General features: G+C 41.7%; 1 protein-coding gene across 1 annotated transcript in view; it reads left to right on the plus strand.

Moving 5' to 3' along the window:
* The window catches only part of GRHL2 (grainyhead like transcription factor 2), a 112,282-nt gene that overhangs the window by 77,834 nt on the left and 16,239 nt on the right, over positions 1-18,209 (plus strand). Inside the window, exons 9-11 of the mRNA XM_065895190.1 lie at positions 5,781-5,868; positions 6,363-6,502; positions 11,114-11,145. Coding sequence (XP_065751262.1) covers positions 5,781-5,868; positions 6,363-6,502; positions 11,114-11,145 — 260 coding nt within the window. The remainder of the gene's footprint in view (positions 1-5,780; positions 5,869-6,362; positions 6,503-11,113; positions 11,146-18,209) is intronic.

The following is an 18,209-nucleotide window of genomic DNA, read 5'->3' on the forward strand; positions in this document are numbered from 1 at the left end:
ATCAGTTATACATATACATATGTTCCCATATCTCTTCCCTCTTGCATCTCCCTCCCTCCTACCCTCCCTATCCCACCCCTCTAGGTGGTCACAAAGCACCGAGCGGATCTCCCTGTGCTATGCGGCTGCTTCCCACCAGCAATTTATTTTATGTTTGGTAGTGTATGTACGTCCATGCCACTCTCTCACTTTGTCCCAGTTTACCCTTCCCCCTCTCCGTATCCTCAAGTCCATTCTCTAGTAGGTCTGCATCTTTATTCCCGTCTTGCCCCTAGGTTCTTCTGACCTTTTTTTTTAGATTCCATATATATGTGTTAGCATATGGTATTTGTTTTTCTCTTTCTAACTTACTTCACTCTGTATGACAGTCTCTAGGTCCATCCACCTCACTACAAATAACTCAGTTTCATTCCTTTTTATGGCTGAGTAATATTCCATTGCATATATGTGCCACGTCTTCTTTATCCATTCATCTGTTGATGGATACTTAGGTTGCTTCCATGTCCTGGCTATTGTAAATAGAGCTGCAATGAACATTTTGGTACATGACTCTTTTTGAATTATGGTTTTCTCAGGGTATATGCCCAGTAGTGGGATTGCTGGGTCGTATGGTAGTTCTATTTTTAGTTTTTTAAGGAACCTCCGTACTGTTCTCCATAGTGGCTGTATCAATTTACATTCCCAACAGTGCAAGAGCATTCCCTTTTCTCCACACCCTCTCCAGCATTTACTGTTTGTAGATTTTTTCATGATGGCCATTCTGCCCGGTGTGAGATGATATCTCATTGTAGTTTTGATTTGCATTCCTCTAATGATTAATGATGTTGAGCATTCATTCAAGTGTTTGTTGGCAATCTGTATATCTTCTTTGGAGGAATGTCTATTTAGGTCTTCTGCCCATTTTTGGATTAGGTTGTTTGTTTTTTTGCTATTGAGCTGCATGAGCTGCTTGTATGTTTTGGAGATTAATCCTTTGTCAGTTGCTTCATTTGCAAATATTTTCTCCCATTCTGAGGGTTGTTTTTTCATCTTGTTTATGGTTTCCTTTGCTGTGCAAAAGCTTTGAAGATTCATTAGGTCCCATTTGTTTATTTTTGTTTTTATTTCCATTTCTCTAGGAGGTGGGTCAAAAAGGATCTTGCTGTGATTTATGTCATAGAGTGTTCTGCCTATGTTTTCCTCTAAGAGTTTGATGGTGTCTGGCCTTACATTTAGGTCTTTAATCCATTTTGAGTTTATTTTTGTGTATGGTGTTAGGGAATGTTCTAATTTCATTCTTTTACATGTAGCTGTCCAGTTTTCCCAGCACCACTTATTGAAGAGGCTGTCTTTTCTCCACTGTATATTCTTGCCTCCTTTATCAAAAATAACGTGACCATGTGTGTGTGGGTTTATCTCTGGGCTTTCTATCCTGTTCCACTGATCTGTATTTCTGTTTTTGTGCCAGTACCATACTGTCTTGATTGCTGTAGCTTTGTAGTATAGTCTGAAGTCAGGGAGCCTGATTCCTCCAGCTCTGTTTTTCTTTCTCAAGAATGCTTTGGCTATTCAGGGTCTTTTGTGTTTCCATACAAATTGTGAAATTTTTGGTTCTACTTCTGTGGAAAATGCCAGTGGTAGTTTGATAGGGATTGCATTGAATCTGTAGATTGCTTTGGGTAGTAGAGTCATTTTCACAATGTTGATTCTTCCAATCCAAGAACATGGTAAGTCTCTCCATCTATTTGTATCATCTTTAATTTCTTTCATCAGTGTCTTATAATTTTCTGCATACAGGTCTTTTGTCTCCTTAGGTAGGTTTATTCTTAGATATTTTATTCTTTTTGTTGCAGTGGTAAATGGGAGTGTTTTCTTAATTTCACTTTCAGATTTTTCATCATTAGTGTATAGGAATGCCAGAGATTTCTGTGCATTAATTTTGTATCCTGCTACTTTACCAAATTCATTGATTAGCTCTAGTAGTTTTCTGGTAGCCTCTTTAGGATTCTCTATATATAGTATCATGTCATCTGCAAACAGTGACAGCTTTACTTCTCTTTTCCAATTTGGATTCCTTTTATTTCTTCTTCTTCTCTGATTGCTGTGGCTAAAACTTCCAAAACTATGTTGAATAAGAGTGGTGAGAGTGGGCAACCTTGTCTTTTTCCTGATCATAGTGGAAATGGTTTCAGTTTTTCACCATTGAGGACGATGTTGGCTGTGGGTTTGTCATATATGGCCTTTATTATGTTGAGGAAAGTTCCCTCTATGCCTACTTTCTGAGGGTTTTTATCATAAATGGGTGTTGAATTTTGTTGAAAGCTTTCTCTGCATCTATTGAGATGATCATATGGTTTTTCTGCTTCAATTTGTAAATATGGTGTATCACGTTGATTGATTTGTGTATTTTGAAGAATCCTTGCATTCCTGGAATAAAGCCCACTTGATCATAGTGTATGATCCTTTTAATGTGTTATTGGATTCTGTTTGCTAGTATTTTGTTGAGGATTTTTGCATCTATCTTCATCAGTGATATTGGCCTGTAGTTTTCTTTTGTTGTGACATCTTTGTCTGGTTTTGGTATCAGAGTGATGGTGGCCTTGTAGAATGAGTTTGGGAGTGTTCCTCCCTCTGCTATATTTTGGAAGAGTTTGAGAAGGATAGGTGTTAGCTCTTCTCTAAATGTTTGATAGAATATGCCTGTGAAGCCATCTGGTCCTGGGCTTTTGTTTGTTGGAAGATTTTGAATCACAGTTTCAATTTCAGTGCTTGTGATTGGTCTGTTCATATTTTCTATTTCTTCCTGGTTCAGTCTCGGAAGGTTGTGCATTTCTAAGAATTCGTCCATTTCTTCCAGGTTATCCATTTTATTGAAGGCCACATTCTTAAAATAAACTTAAGGGAAACAATATAAGTGTCAAATAAAAAAATAAAGATAGCCATCCTCTCTCAAAAGGTGGCAAAAGTGATCACAATATAATCAGGAAATCCTCAGGCATAATTTTTTTTTCTAATTTAACACTCCATAGTGAACATATAAGCTGGGGAATTTATTTTCAAATGGTAAATTTGGTGTTTGCAGAAAATATACTATTCTGGAAGAACTAGACTTTTTTGTGCTTTAATGAGAGTGAAAAGATTATTTTCTTGAAGCTTTAAGTCACAAATAATCAAAGGAAGGAAAGGAATTCTTGGAAGGTCATGTTCAAGGATGCTTTCTCTATGTTAATTGAATGTATCAAAGCTGCCCTGGGTCATTGTGAAGTCAAAGCCTTATTTTAGATATGAGAACTGCGGCTCTCGAAGTTTGGATACTCTCAGAATTGTTTCGGTGTGCTGATATCTGAGACTTCTGGGCAGGAAATTTCTTACGTAGATGTGGTACTAGGACTAGGCTCTATGGAGAGCTACTCTGTGTTTTATGTTAATCCTTTGGATTTGGCATATCAAAGAATACCTGTAAAATAATAAGCAGGTGACTTTATTTCCTAGTAATTGACATTGAACATATAGAAATCCTGAAACAGATTAATTTCAGACCCTTTTCTCATAGCAGTTGTGCAAAATAAAACACCAATTTAAAAATAAAATTGCTTGACAAACCTTAGGGTATGTCTTTGGTGAGTTGTAATTTATATAGATGAATTTCCATATTTCTGCTTACATTAAATACCGTATTGTACAGACTTTCAAATACAGAGAAAAATGTCTTACTTGGACACAATAAAAATGAATAATAGGGGCCTTTTGCTTATATTTCACACCCATTTGAACAAAGTCATGTTTGTGCATTTAACACTTTATTTTCTGAAAATATTATACGTTATCTAGACAAAGAACTCTACAAAACCTTAGTATATCTTGAAGAGACTTGCAAAGGAAATATTTCTATATTTTTTCTCCCTCTTTCTATGAATTTCTATGGTTTATAAACATCAGTGACAGTTCAAAACTTGAAGCACTGTGAAATAATTACTCCCTTTTGGTAGTAAGTTTTTTGGCATAAAAATGCGTATTTAAAATATCTGATTAAACTATTATAACTATCCAAATCTTACCTATGTAAAGCTCTTAGAACTCACCTGCCACAGAGGAAGTACCCCATAAGGATTAGCTGTAATCACTCATTCTTCAAGAATCAGCTCTAAAGCCATGATGGATACCTTGATTGACCATACATCCCTGTTGTGTCATGGCCTTACTTTGGCCAGAATTGGGAATCAGCTTTTTTTAAAAAAGCCAGTTTGATAAGCAAACTCTATATTTCAGTGTTTTAATTCAAACCATTTGTGTGTCCTTTTCTGTGAATTGCCTATTTCTTGGCTCTTGTCTATTTCTTTATTGGTATGTTAGTTGTTTTTTTCATTTGAATCATTATTTATATATTAATGATTTAACACTTTATATGATATTTATTGCACCAATTTGTCCTTTGCCTCTTTTTAAAATATATTTATTTATTTTCATTTTTGGCTGCGTTGGGCCTTCAGTGCTGCGCGTGGGCTTTCTCTAGTTGCGGCAAGTGAGGGCTACTGTTCATTGCGGTGGCTTCTCTTGTTGCAGAGCAGAAGCTCTAGGCGCACGGGCTCTAGAGCGCAGGTTCAGTAGTTGTGGCTCATGGGCTTATTTGCTCTGCGGCATGTGGGATCTTCCCTGACCAGGGCTTGAACCTGTGTCCCCTGCATTGGCAGGCGGATTCTTAACCACTACACCACCAGGGAAGTCCCCTCATCCTTTCCTTTTTTAATCGATTTGTGTGTGTGTTTAACAGAAGGAGTAAGTTGTATACTCTCAAATCTGTCTCTTTTGTGTGTGATAACTTGGGGGCAGTCTCTAGGGGTAGAGGTTGCTGGCCAGTCCTTACTTTACTATTCCTTAAATCCACAAAGGGCAGGACCAGTAAATGCAGATCTGAAATCTAGGGGAGGAGTCTAGGCTGGGAGTGTGTATCTGGATGTCACCTGTCTAGAGCATCATGGAAATATGGGTGTAGATGAATTCTTCTGTCGTAAGAATGGAAAGAGAGAAAAGAAAAGGAAACTGTGTTGGAATGTCTGTATTTGGGGAGTGAGAAGAGGAAAACGAGTTAGCAAAGCTGACCAGAAAGAGAAGATATTCAAAGAATCATGGACGGCCAAGAAGGCAAGAGACATAAGGTGACGGTCAACTGGTTAAGCCAGATGGATTTGGCAAGAGAAGCCAATGAAAAAGTCAAAATACAAGGAACAGAGGAGCAAAAAGGAGGCAAATAGACCAGCCTCTTTTCTATTCGGTCAAATGAGCACCATCTCCAAGAGCATATGAACATATTAAGACAAAACCCCAAATCATACTTGTATGTACAAAATGATCTTAAATCCTCTGTAGTTTACTTATGCCCTCCCTCCTTTCCTCTACTGTAATGATTTTTTATAGTTCCATACCAACGAGCAAAGGAAACATTTTATAGGGAATTCGCACTCAACTTTAATGCCCCCCCTCCGTGCCCAGGAGTGATGTTAACGAGCTGATGCTTCATCCTACAACATTTTATTATAATCAGTAAAATTACTTAACCGGCTTCACTGCGATAGGGAACAGGGGGAACTCTGGGAAGAGTGGGATCCCTTGGAGGTCAACAATGTACTGTAAACTAAGGAGCAGTCTCAGCCTTCAGAGTGGAGGCCTGACCTCGCCGGAGGATGGAAACGGGGCTGCCTGGCTCACCTCCCCACGTGTTGTTTCTTATCCCTGTGGCTTGTGTGCAGACAGTTGCTCTGGTCACATGCCTAGCGTTGTCTGCATTTGTTTTTCCCTGTCAGGGAGCAGAAAGAAAAATTCGAGACGAAGAGAGGAAGCAGAACAGGAAGAAAGGGAAAGGCCAGGCCTCCCAAACCCAGTGCAACAACTGTGAGTGTGGCTGCGAAGGGGTAGGCTTTGTCTGGGCCAGGTCCACTGGGGAATGGGTGAAAAAAAGAAGTGGGTTGCGGGTAAAATATGGGCATGCAAGGGATGGCTTGCTTTTCCCTAGCAGTGGAGGAGGGGCGAACTGTCCCTGTTAAACGTAAATAGAATCACATGATCACAATGTTCGAACTAGGAGGGATTTTCTAATGTCAAGGAGACCAACATCCTCCTTCTCCAGACAAGGAATCTAGGGCACAGAGAGGGACAGGAGGGCAAGAGGGGACCGGAGCTCCCCCTCAGGATTGCTCACGCCAAGTCCACTCTCTTTCTGCTGGTTTGGTGGTGGGAGAGGGGAGGCTTTTGAAGTGTGTTCACATCTATGGTGTTTGGGAATCTTCATAGGAGACCATCATGAACTGTAGCTAAGATTAGATCTTACAGGTGAGAGTTTAGTCATTCACAACCCTCTCACTTATGGGTTTTGTGATTGTGTCCAGCCTCTGATGGGAAGTTGGCGGCGATACCGTTACAGAAGAAGAGCGACATCACCTACTTCAAGACAATGCCTGATCTGCACTCCCAGCCCGTCCTCTTCATACCCGATGTTCACTTTGCAAACCTGCAGAGGACAGGACAGGTATGGCCTCCCTGCTAACATCTGCCTGCCATCCATTCACTGGGCTGGTAGAGCCTTAAGACAGCATCACTTCAGGCACTGTTGATCTTAAAAATAAAACCCATGAATTCAACAAAAAGTCAGCTCTTCCCTACAGAAAATGGAATTTTATAGAAAGGAATGTCTCAGGAGCGGAAACCAACTTACTAAGGGGAAGGTGAGAGTGAGCTGATAATCTCCAAGTGTTGACAAAGCAATGAAAGAGGAAGAAAGTAAGAAGGCTGATAACCTGTAAGAAAAGTTTTGTTTTGTTAGTTTTGTCATGTGGGATCCACCTGATGCGATGGAGCTCCATCTAATGGTGGGAAATTGAACTGCACCCATAACTTTAGAAAGTTGCCCAAGAGGAAAAATTCTTTGATTAAATAAAACTCTATCAAAAAAAAAAAAAAAACAAAACTCTATCAACAATTTTTCCCTTAGTAAATTAACAGTTTCCATTGAATAGGTAAATAATTTCACACCAAGGGAAAACTGAGATTGTAGACAAGCCTTTTAAAAAAAGTTCCTGTCTTTTAAGTATATCTATAAGTGAAATTATAGAAATAATATTATAATATAAAGATCCAATAACTAACTCATTATGGTAGCTCAAGTTGATGAAATGTTATGCAGCCACTAAAATTATATTTATGAAAACTATGTAGCAACATAGGAACTCATTACGATAATGTTCAGAGGGGAAAAAAGTACAATAGCCATTTGTATCTATACTGTGATTCCAAATATATACCTGAATTTGAACAAGACAAATTGTAATACTTGATGAGTAGGGCTAGGAGATGGATGATTTTTTGTAATGTCTTTAGTATTATTTTTTTTATGTTATGAATTAAAATTGTGTGAGATAATTACTTCCCCAGCACTAGCCAGAACTGTCTTTCACCAAACCAGTTGGGTTTAGTGACTCTTGTATTGATTAGTTTTCCTTTAAACACAGAGTCCTCTGAGGAAAGGTCTGTTGAGAAATAGGTGCATAATGACACATTCCAGTTTTTCTTCCATTCTAAGTGTTCAGACACTCATTAGAATTGACCTTAGTCTAGGAGCAGAAATCATTATCAGCTTGACTTTCTCTTTCTGGAGAATATTTTGTGTATGAGACAAAACAGTTGTACAACCAGGGCTTTTTTTTAAAGTTGCTGTTTTTGACACAACATGGCAATAAAATACCCATAGTTTTTTCTTAGAGTGCATTCCACTAAAATGTAGCATTCCCATCTTGTCTTACTTGTTTGATAGGAAAAGGACACAAGGAGGAAGAATATTATGATTTATTAAGCTATGAGGGCCAGCACCTATTTTTATTATTTTTAATTCCCAAGAACATGATGGTGATTTGTGTATTTACAGTCTTCGTAAATACATGGGATTTTTTGAAGCTAGGTGTCCACACCTTCCAGGAGAGAGGGGGAAACTGAGTTAAATTGCTCTTATTATTTAGTGGTGTGATTCTGGCTTCAGCCCGGTGTCCAGACTGACAGCCTGACCTGTTCTCTTGGCAAGATTTCTCTGAAATACACAAAGCTGTAAATGAATCCTAAGAGGAAAAGTGACCAGATCTGACTGCTCGTGACTGTCAGTCCTCTGGCCTCACTTGCTCCCTCCGTGTCCTGAGCTGGGCTCCTAGCCTGTGGCTGAATCAGAAGAAACGTGTAGCCTTTACCGTGGGTTGGTTGCAGCAATTTGCAAAGCAGCCCAATCAGCGTCCCCTGGGGCATTGCGAAGTTAAGTCCTGCTGTCTGGGGCTCTTCTTGAAGAGCCTCAGGCTTCGCCCGGGGCCTTGGAGTCAGAGTTAAGGGGCTCAGTTAGGGAGCCTGCCTGGGCTTCAGGCAACAAAGGAACACACCCTTCTGTGCTCTAGAACAATGGGTGAATGTCCTGTGGTTGATCAACTTGCTTGGCCGAAGGAAAGGAACGCCTACCGTGTAGCTGGCTGGAACTTTAAAGGCTGCCTTTTCTTAGAAAAGCTGGGAGCCTTGGGAGATGGGTCCAGAGGCAGGAGGGAAGAGGGCAATGCCGTGGCGTGAGAAGTGGGCATGGGACAGGGCTTGGCTGACTTTGACAGGCAAAATGAGAGCTAGTTGTGGCAGATCAAAAGCTGGGCCAGTTTTACCATAAGGGAGCAGGGGCGGGTAGGGGAGGAAGGGCCATGGTACCCACTGCAGGCGTGAGCCTGGTAAAATCAGCCACGCGGCAGCCCTGCACAACTGCGGAGCAAGCAGCTGTTTAGCTTTCATGGTCGGTGAGCACTCCGAGCCACGCTGAAGGCCCCTCAGCTCCGGTCACGTGGCCCGGGGAGCAGGCTTTTCACTATCAGCCCACATGTCCCCTGCTCCCTCATTATCTCACTGATTCACTTGTGGGTTGGTACATTCACCAGACGGTTATCCAAACCTCATATGAGGGCATGAACCCAACGTGCAGGCTCTGTGGAGATCTTCAGTCTCCCTCTCCTCGCACTGAAGTCCTGATACGCACTGTGGCTTCTGTCGGGAATGCCTTTAAAAAGAAGTGACAAGGGGAGCTTGGGAGAAATTGTGGGAGGCAGAGGCATTATCCCACTGGATAACATGTACTTGGCGGGTATGAGCCTTCCTCAAGCCACCTGAACACAGGGAGGACATCATTCCTCCCTCACACCCTCAAGAACCGTCTCCCCACTTGTGGCTTGTAAACCCTCGATCCCCCAGATCAGAGGCATTCTTTTTTTTTTTTTTTTTTTTTTTTGCGGTACACGGGCCTCTCACTGCTGTGGCCTCTCCCGTTGCGGAGCACAGGCTCCGGACACGCAGGCTCAGAGGCCACGGCTCCGCGGCATGTGGGATCCTCCCGGACCGGGGCACGAACCCGTGTCCCCTGCATCGGCAGGCGGACTCTCAACCACTGAGCCACCAGGGAAGTATAGGCATTCTTGATAAGAATGCATGTTCCCAAGTTCCATTCCAGGCCTTTCAAATTAAAATCTCTGAAGGGGGACTCTGGGAATTTGCATTTATGAGAAGTTCTCCAGATAGTTTTTATGCACTCTAAAGTTTGAGAAACACTGTCTAAAAATTAAATTCGTGCAATAAGCCCTACAGCCAACCAGGAAGAAACAGTGGGTCATTACCTGCGAGGAGAAGCGACAGTGCAAGGAGGTGATAGGGACGGTGCGGCAGAGGCTGCTCAGGAGGCCAGGAGGGCACTTAAGAGAAGGCTGCTTCCAGCTTTGGGTCACCCGTCACCTCTGCAGAGAGCTGTCCATTACCCTACCAGGGTGGTGCAGTGGAGTGGATGTATTATGCCACGTTTAAAGAAACCAGCAAAAGACAAGCCAACATCAGGAACCTTTCCTCCACATCCAGTTGTGTGTCCAGTGCTACGGCTCAGGCTCCCTTGCTTATGTGGGTCACTCTATATGCATCTAAATAGACAGTCCCATTACTAGCACATGTCAGTGCTCTGATGCCACGCTGAAACGTGGGGTCTGGGGAGGAAACGTGTCACCTTCATTGTTCTCTGTTTAAGAAGAAACAAAGTATACAGTACAACCGTAGACATTAAAAAGTTTAAGAGGAAAAAGTTCCCTGTGGAAATCCGAGCTAATGTCTAGAATGACTCATTCCCAAAGAGTTCCAGGTAACCAGCTTTGTTATATAACTAAGTTTGGGTTTGGCAGCATCCCAGGAACTGCCACGAGCCTTTGAGAAAGTTTCCACGGAGAGTGTCAGTCTAGACACAGCTGTTTCTCTCCCAGGTGGCTGCAGCAGGGACAGTGAAGAAATGGACTAGAGCCAGAGGTGACTTTGAAGTTAATGTGTGAATGTTGGATACTAACTTGAGTTTCATTCTTCACCCAAATGGAAATGGTCCTGCAACACATAGTTAAAGCTCACAAAAGGCCCACAATTAATTGTCATAAATAATTGGATGAAGAGGACTTAACATACATAGCGGATACCCTCTGGATTTCCAGAGTTGCATAAAATAAGGATGCTTCATAATGTCTTTAAATCTGATTCTGCCTGCTGCCATGCTGGCCACCAAAAGAAGTGTCTTTTCCTTCTGGCCAGAACACCTCCTAGAGCTAAATGACCTTTCCTGGCCAGAGGGTAGTTGACGCCTAGATTTTGTGGTCGTAGGATGCCAGGGTAACCCAGGTCCCTTTGGGGAAAAAACAGAGGCCTGGGGTTACTGCCGTGGGGACTTGCTGTTCTGCTCTCTTCTCCACAGCTCTCCTGTGGACTGGATGGGATTGGTTACTCACAGGCCCTGCTCCAAGGCCTTTGTAAACAATGATTTTTAGATCTTGCTAAAATATTTCCTTAATGTCAAAAGCAAGATTTGGCTTAGGGCTATAGGTAATCTGATTTCCAATTTTAGTTCATTAAACTCTAAGAATTAACCCTAGGGAGACTGTGAAGAGGTTAAGTTTGTATTTCCTCAGACACAGGTGTGCAGCATCATTAAACAGATTTGTCTTTTGTCTTTTTTGAGACAGTGTAATGCCTTAGGAAAGTCTGTGCATCATGTAATATATTTCCATTTCTTGTGTCCAACCTACAGTCAGCCTGTTGTTTTGTTCCACAGGTGTATTACAACACGGATGATGAACGAGAAGGGTAAGACACTCGGTCTTTTCACTCAAGCACCCAAAGTCAGTTCATGTCAGTAGAAATGGGTTTCCAAGCACAGGGTAATGGGGCAGGGAGTGAGAATGTCTGCTCAGCCTCCAGACTCAGAGCTAGGAGAGGCTTGACTCTGGGGATTGTCTGGAAGGAGGCTGGGGGATGCCATTCTCCTTCCAGGCAGATGGAGCACAGTGTACTGCATCCTTGACAGGTGGTCAGCCAGCTTCTACTTGAATGTTCCCAGTGATGGGAATGTTCTGATACTCATGACACTGTTGGCCAGTTCCAGCTCCAGGAAGTTTGTCTGTTGAACTGATGTCTGTCTTCTTTTGACCCGTTGGCTCTATTTCTGCTCTCTGGATAAGTCTCAACCTTTCCTCCTCATTCAAACATAGTTTTACCTCTCAACATCTTAATTCCCCCTCCAGGGGGTACCGCCAGATTTGTTAACAGTCTCCTTAAAGCTGGCTCTCAGAAATACACATGTTCTTGAACCACATGAGTTGGAGATTATATTGGGATAATTTCTTCTTATGACCCGGATACTGTTTTTCTCTTAAAGCAATCTAGATCTACGTTCATTTTTCATCTACATAACATTACTTATATACAACTAAAGTCTTGGTTTGCATTAATTACGTGTGTATAACTAAACTCTCTAGATCACTGGTTTTTCAAACTATAGTCAAACCAGGGCTTCCCTATTCTTCCCTATGCAATTAACATATTTACTTGTAAAACATTTCAAAGTGAAGTAAGTGGAGCAGATATTCGTGAGCTCATTTCCTAGAGCAGAGCTCAGGGAACTATAGCCTAAGGGCCAAGTCAAGGCCCAATACTTTTTGTACTGTCTGCAAACATTTTTAAATGGTTGAAAAAGTCCCAAAGAAGAATAATATCGCATGACACTTGAAAATTATGAGATTCAAGTGCCCATAAATGAAGCTTAATTGGAATACGGCCGCATCAGTGCCTTCGTGTCTTGTCTCTGGCTGCCTTGGTGCTACCACAGCAGAGCTGAGTACAGAGACGCTGCTGTAGTTGCAGCAGAGACCGTCCGTCTAGCCTGGAAAGACTAAATATTTACTTTACAGAAAAAGTGTGCCACCCTCTAAAGGACAGAGAATCTCAAAAGAGCCTAATAATTCCCTAATTGGTTAGGAACAGAGCCTTGTCCAGGATTTGACCTCTAAATTCTGAGTTCCAAATTTTCTAAATACATAATTAGATTGTTCTTTTTGTCTTGGTACAGAGGCAATATATTCCAGTGGTGGGAATGAACAGAAACGCTTAGCACGAGCAATTGTAATCTGTTGTTCACACAGTTTACAAAGGACAGGGTGGTGTCATGGAAAGAACGTTGACTCTGAGCTGAGGAAGCCCGCGTTCTACTCCTGGGCTGCCGCTCACCAGTGTGAAGCCTGGGGCCACCTCCCTGACCTCTGGGCTTCGGTGTCCTCCATCGTAAAATGAGGATTTTGTATAAGACGATCTGTAAGATCTCTTGTGAGAAAATTGAGTGTTATGAATAAGAAGTGCCTGGGACCTAAATGCTCTTGCATGTGCAGGCTGCGCTTGTGAATCTCCCTCAGCCTAACTGTCCTTCCCTGCAAGTCGGCAACATTTAGGTGGCTAATTGACCTACTTTTACCTCTTTTGGCCTGCCCTCTCTGTAACAATTCCCCTCTTTTATTGCAGAACCTTGAGGCCTGAGGCCCAAGGCTCTTACTCTTAACCATCTTCTAATTAGAGTTCGATTGAGCAATATGGGCGGCCTTGGAGCCCAGTGTTAACACATAGTAGGACTTGGCTATGGTTGCATGTAAAAGTGGTAATCAACAGTCACTGGATACCTTGGCTAGGCACTGTCCTAAGTGCTTTCTATGGATTATTTTATTGGATTCTTCCAAAATTCCCCTAGGGAAGATGCTATACTTACTTCCACTTTATAACGAGGAAACTGAAACTTCAAAAGATCAGGAAACTTCTAAGCCGCACAGCTGGTGAGTGACAGAGGCAGGATTTGAACCTGGGTCTAGCTGCACTCCCATCGCCTGCCTTCAGCCATCACGCCCCATCACCTAACCCTCGTAATTCTTGATCTGTGGCTGCCAAGGAAGCATCCAGAGACAGGCCCTCATCGTGATGGCTCTCTGGCCTTGACAAAGGCACACCGTTTGGATTTTCGGACCCAGGTGTGAAAGCCTAGAAGAGTGTACCTGGCGGAGGGGGTCAGTCCACCGAGCCCTGGGGAGAACCACCTTCATGGGCATTCGCTTAGCCTTCATCAGATCAGGACTATCTGGCCAGTTCTTCTCTCTCCCTGCCAGGCATAAATCAGTTAGTATTAAAGCATCTAACTGAGTGCTGGAGAGCGTCATTCAGGCAGCCACCAGCTGGAGGACACAGCCTGCCCAGGTGCACCAGGGCCCTCTCCCGACTACTCCAAAGCTGGGGTGGTGGCCAGACACGGACTTGTTCATGAGGAGGAGAGCTTTTTGGCCTGAAGTGCCGGCAAACCTGAGTGCAATTAAAAAGAGAAACTAGAGAAAATTCGGATGAGGTGGGATGGGGAGCCATCATCAGCTAAGTACCTAAACTAAACAAAAAGAGGAACACCTATTGGCTCCTGCCTCCCTGTCCAGTGATAAGTATTCGGGGTGACTTCTGGTGCTGAATTTGGGGATCACAGACCCCATGCAGGCTTGTTTCCTAGGCAGGGGCTACAGCAGATACAGAGGCTTTTGGACACCATCTCTGAGCAGCAGGTCTCTCGCTGCGTATCAGAATCAAGCTGGGGAGTTAAAAAAATACTCACATACAGGGACCGTCTCCGGGGATTTTGACTTAATTGGCAGATGGGTGCAGTTCAAGCACGGAGACCTTTTAAAGTCTCCAGGTGATTCTAATGCTCGCAATGTTTGAGAACCACTGCTCTAGAGCCAGTCAGCCATGGTTTGAGTCTTGCCTTGATCTTACAAGCTGTGTAACTTAAGATAACAACCTTTTGGGGCCTCAGTTCCCTCATCTAAAAATAGCAAATATTAATACCTACCTGCTAGAATTATTAGAAGCATTAATACGTAAAGTGCCCTGACACATGGAAGATGCTTTCAAAAACACAGAGCTATTATTGTTGCCAAGGTTCCTTTTCAGGCCCTAAATAAATGATACTTCATTGAGAAATGGAAGAGAGGAAGATGAAGAAAAATGGAAAGAAAAACCAGACAAAAAGAATTTTCTGTAGAGCTGAGCCCTTAACCGGGGATTCATGAATGGCTCTCATGGGGAAGAGGGAAGGGCCTTACGCTCCCTGAAACAGTATTTAAATTGATATGCAAATATCATGCATGATGAGAAATTCTATTTCCATTATTTCTGGGGATCTGGTATCCATCTCCATCTGACCTCTAGTTCCTGGAAAACCATTCTTGCCTTAATCCTCTGTCCACACTGGTCCCCACAGAGGTGTCCCCCGTTCCAGTCTATTGTGAGGTCCCCTCAAGTCTAGCAGCTCTGTGGCTTCTGCACTGCATTTGGGGCACAGGGATTCTTGGCAAATTTGGGCATCCTCATGTCTGTTTTTAATCAAACCTTTCATTTCAAGATAATTATTGATTCACATGCACTTGTAAGAAGCCCACCCCCTTTTCTTTCTTTTTTTTTTTTTTTGGCCACACTGCTCAGCATGTGGGATCTTAGTTCCCTGACCAGGGATTGAACCCAGGCCCACGGCAGTGAAAGCACCGTTTTAACCACTGGACCACTGGGGAATTTCCAGGCCCACCCCCTTTTCAATTGATGTATTTTTATTTTTACTGTTAGATATTGCAGTTAAAAAATCCACCCAATAATACTCAAATCTGCATCAGATATACAAGGAAGATTTTTAGAAAATATTTAAGGAAATGAAATGGAAATGAAATCATGTTTAAGGAAATGAAAATCATGTTTACCATCCCTCAGAGTAGCAGATTTTTATCAGTTTCTTACATTAGTACCAGTTATTCTTGCTTGTATACTAGTTAGCCATTTTGCAAATTAGAAGATTTGAACTAAAGACTCTTAGAACTAAGCTTTGCCTTCTTTTATAAATTTAACCAACATTTGCCCTCTCTGTTGCTCTTCATTCCTTCCTTTATTTCTCTGTTTCTCTTTGGGATCCTTTTCCTATTTTTTTTTTTTTTTAAATTGAAGTATAGTTGATTTACAATGTTGTGTTAATTCCTAGTGTATAGCAAAGTGATTGTTATACATGGGATCCTTTTCCTATTGCCAGAAGAATTCTGTTTAATAATTCTTCTGTTGTGGAACTTTTGGCAAAGAATTCTCTCATATTTGTTTATTTGTTGTAAATGTTTTTATTTTGTAATCGCTTTTCTAGGGTATTTCTGTTAGGTATCAAATTCCAAGTTGGCAGTTACTTTCTTTCAGTTTTGGTTTCCATCATTTTTTTGTTGAGAAGTCAGCTGTCTTATTGTTGCTATTTAAAATGTAATCTTTTCTTTCTTCCCTTCCTTCCTTCCATCCTTCCTTCCTTCCTCCCTTTCTTTTTTCTTTCATTTGGGAAAGACTGCTTTAAAATTTTTCTCTTCCTCTCAGGTTTTCAAATTTTTTATGATGTTTCTACGTGTGGGTTTTCTTTGTACTTTCTTTTTCCCCCTGCTTGGTATTTTATACCACTCATTGAATCTGTGGGTTGATGTCTTTCATCAGTTTTGGGACATTCTTGGCTGTTATCTCTTCAAATAGTGCTCTTCCCTGTTCTCTCCCCACTCCTTTGAGACTCTAAATGTGTATTAGAGTTTTTTATTCTGTCCTTATGTTTTTTATGTTCTTTTCTAAACTGTCCATCTTCTTTACTCCATGCTCCAGCCTGGATATTTTCTATTGACCTAACTCTCAAATCCTCTCTTCTGCTAGGTTCAATATACTAAACCCATCTATTGAGTTATTAATTTCAATTATTGCACTTTTTAGTTCTAGGACTTCCACTTAATTGGTTTATTTTAATGAACTTCAGTTCTAAATGTCTTGTCGTTTATTTTCATGAACATAATAATAACTGTGCTATAAGTATGTTATCTGGGTCTGTTTCTATTGTATGTTTTTCCCTTGGTCCTGTTTAATATTTGATAATCATTGAATGATGAACAATATACATAAAAATTACGGAGGCTCTGGATGACCATATTTTTCCTTATGAAGGTTTTCCCTATCCTCTGGTATGTAGCCTTAGTTAACAGATCACCATAACTGAGTCAGGGACAGAACTGACCCAAAGCTGCGTTGCAGTTCATTTTAACCTCAGATGACCTCTCATTCATCCTATCTCGTAGATTGTACCTTTGAGGGACTTTCTATGGGTCTTTTTCCTTCATGGAGCTTGAAGTTCAATTTTTGTCTCCTTAGCATGGGGAGACTACCCAAGTCTCCTCTATGAGTTTCGAGGGCTTTCTGCTTAACTTCTTACTCTCTTATCCCATGCAGCTTAAAAACTTGGCAAGTAACTGGGAAGGAACACTGCAGTGTCTGGCTTACTTCTCTGCGCTTCTCTACTCTCTGGAAGTTTTCCTATTAGTCCTGAATAGCTTTGCAGCCCTAAACACCAGTTTCTGTTTCTCTAACACCGTAAGATTGCCAAAAGCTGTGCAGACTTCTCTGCCATTAAGTATGTGCCTCTGCTGAGATCACCATCCTCTACTCCCAGCTGAGAAATGGCAAATGCTTCGAGAGGAAGGTGGCCCATTGACTATCAGCTCACCTCTCGCATTTTTCTCCTCTGAGATCTCAGCTCTCAGGTTCTGGCTGACTCAACAGTAGTGTCCAATACCTTCAATAAGATTAAATATATATATATATATATATATATTTACAGTTACTTACATTGTTCTTGGCTGGAACATTGCTTGGTTTGCCACAAGATACAACATCTTGGCCAGAAACAGAAATATCTGTATTTCCTCTTAAAATGATCCTTCTGGGGCCTACTGACCTAGTTATTTACTACTTTCAATTGTAAGCTCTTAACTACCATAATTATAAACATATGTGGGGTTTGCTTGTTGATTTTGGTTTGTGTTTACTGAGTGTATCAGATGAACTTTTATCAAGACCCTGAACTAGCATTGATTAAAGTCATTTGGGGATGATAGGTTCTTCCCCAGAGTGATTTATTGTTGAAAATAAACTAATTGAGATTCTACTCCATAATGTGAAAGACTTTGTGAGGACTTGAACATAAGAGCACCTCCTCTTTTCTGAGGCTAACAACGGGTAAGGATGTTAATTTATTTAGGGCAGACGTGGTCATCAGCCTACACAGGCCATAAGCAGAGTTGTGAACTAGATAAACTATTGTCTCCATGGTGCCTGCACCTCCTTTCCATGCTTTATTTTGGTACCTCCTCACCTAGGTACTGATGCCTAGTGTGGTTCAGCCTGATAGGTAGGGCTCAACATTGCCAAGTATGTCCAGAGACAGGCTTCAGATCCAAACACCTTCCCAGTTTTTCTTCTGATGAAACTTAGCCATCCTTTGTTTACACTTCAGGGACTTGCTTTCCCTGACATTGACCCCACAAAGCAATGATTTCATATGTTGCTGGACCTGGAGTCCCTCTACATGTTAACATGTTGTGCCCACGGGATGGAGATTGATGTCAAAGAAAGCACCTTCTCCTTGTTCTTGTCCTTTTGTGCTACAAGCCAGTGTAATTGAACAGGACAATAGGAGACCTGAAATCCTTACTCTTTCTATCAATTGGGCAGTCATTTCTGCCCTTCTTTTCTCACCTTGCTTTAAGAAGAAATGAAACCATTGAGTTCAGACCACACAAGCTTATTGACTCCTACTGGGTTTATAGATTTGAAAGTGTGAAAAAACATTTCTGAACTCCTAGGAGAAATGTGGTTTATCCAAGATGTTATTTTAATGGCAAAGTTTGTCATGCTCAGAATGGGGTGCTGTCAAAAGTCAACAGACCTGGAAAAATGTAAATAAGTGTTTCTTGAGAGAAAGAAAATCCCTAGTTTAGGAACCCTGACACAGCATG

Source organism: Phocoena phocoena, chromosome 17 (assembly GCF_963924675.1).
Source record: "Phocoena phocoena chromosome 17, mPhoPho1.1, whole genome shotgun sequence".
Lineage (NCBI taxonomy): Eukaryota > Metazoa > Chordata > Mammalia > Artiodactyla > Phocoenidae > Phocoena > Phocoena phocoena.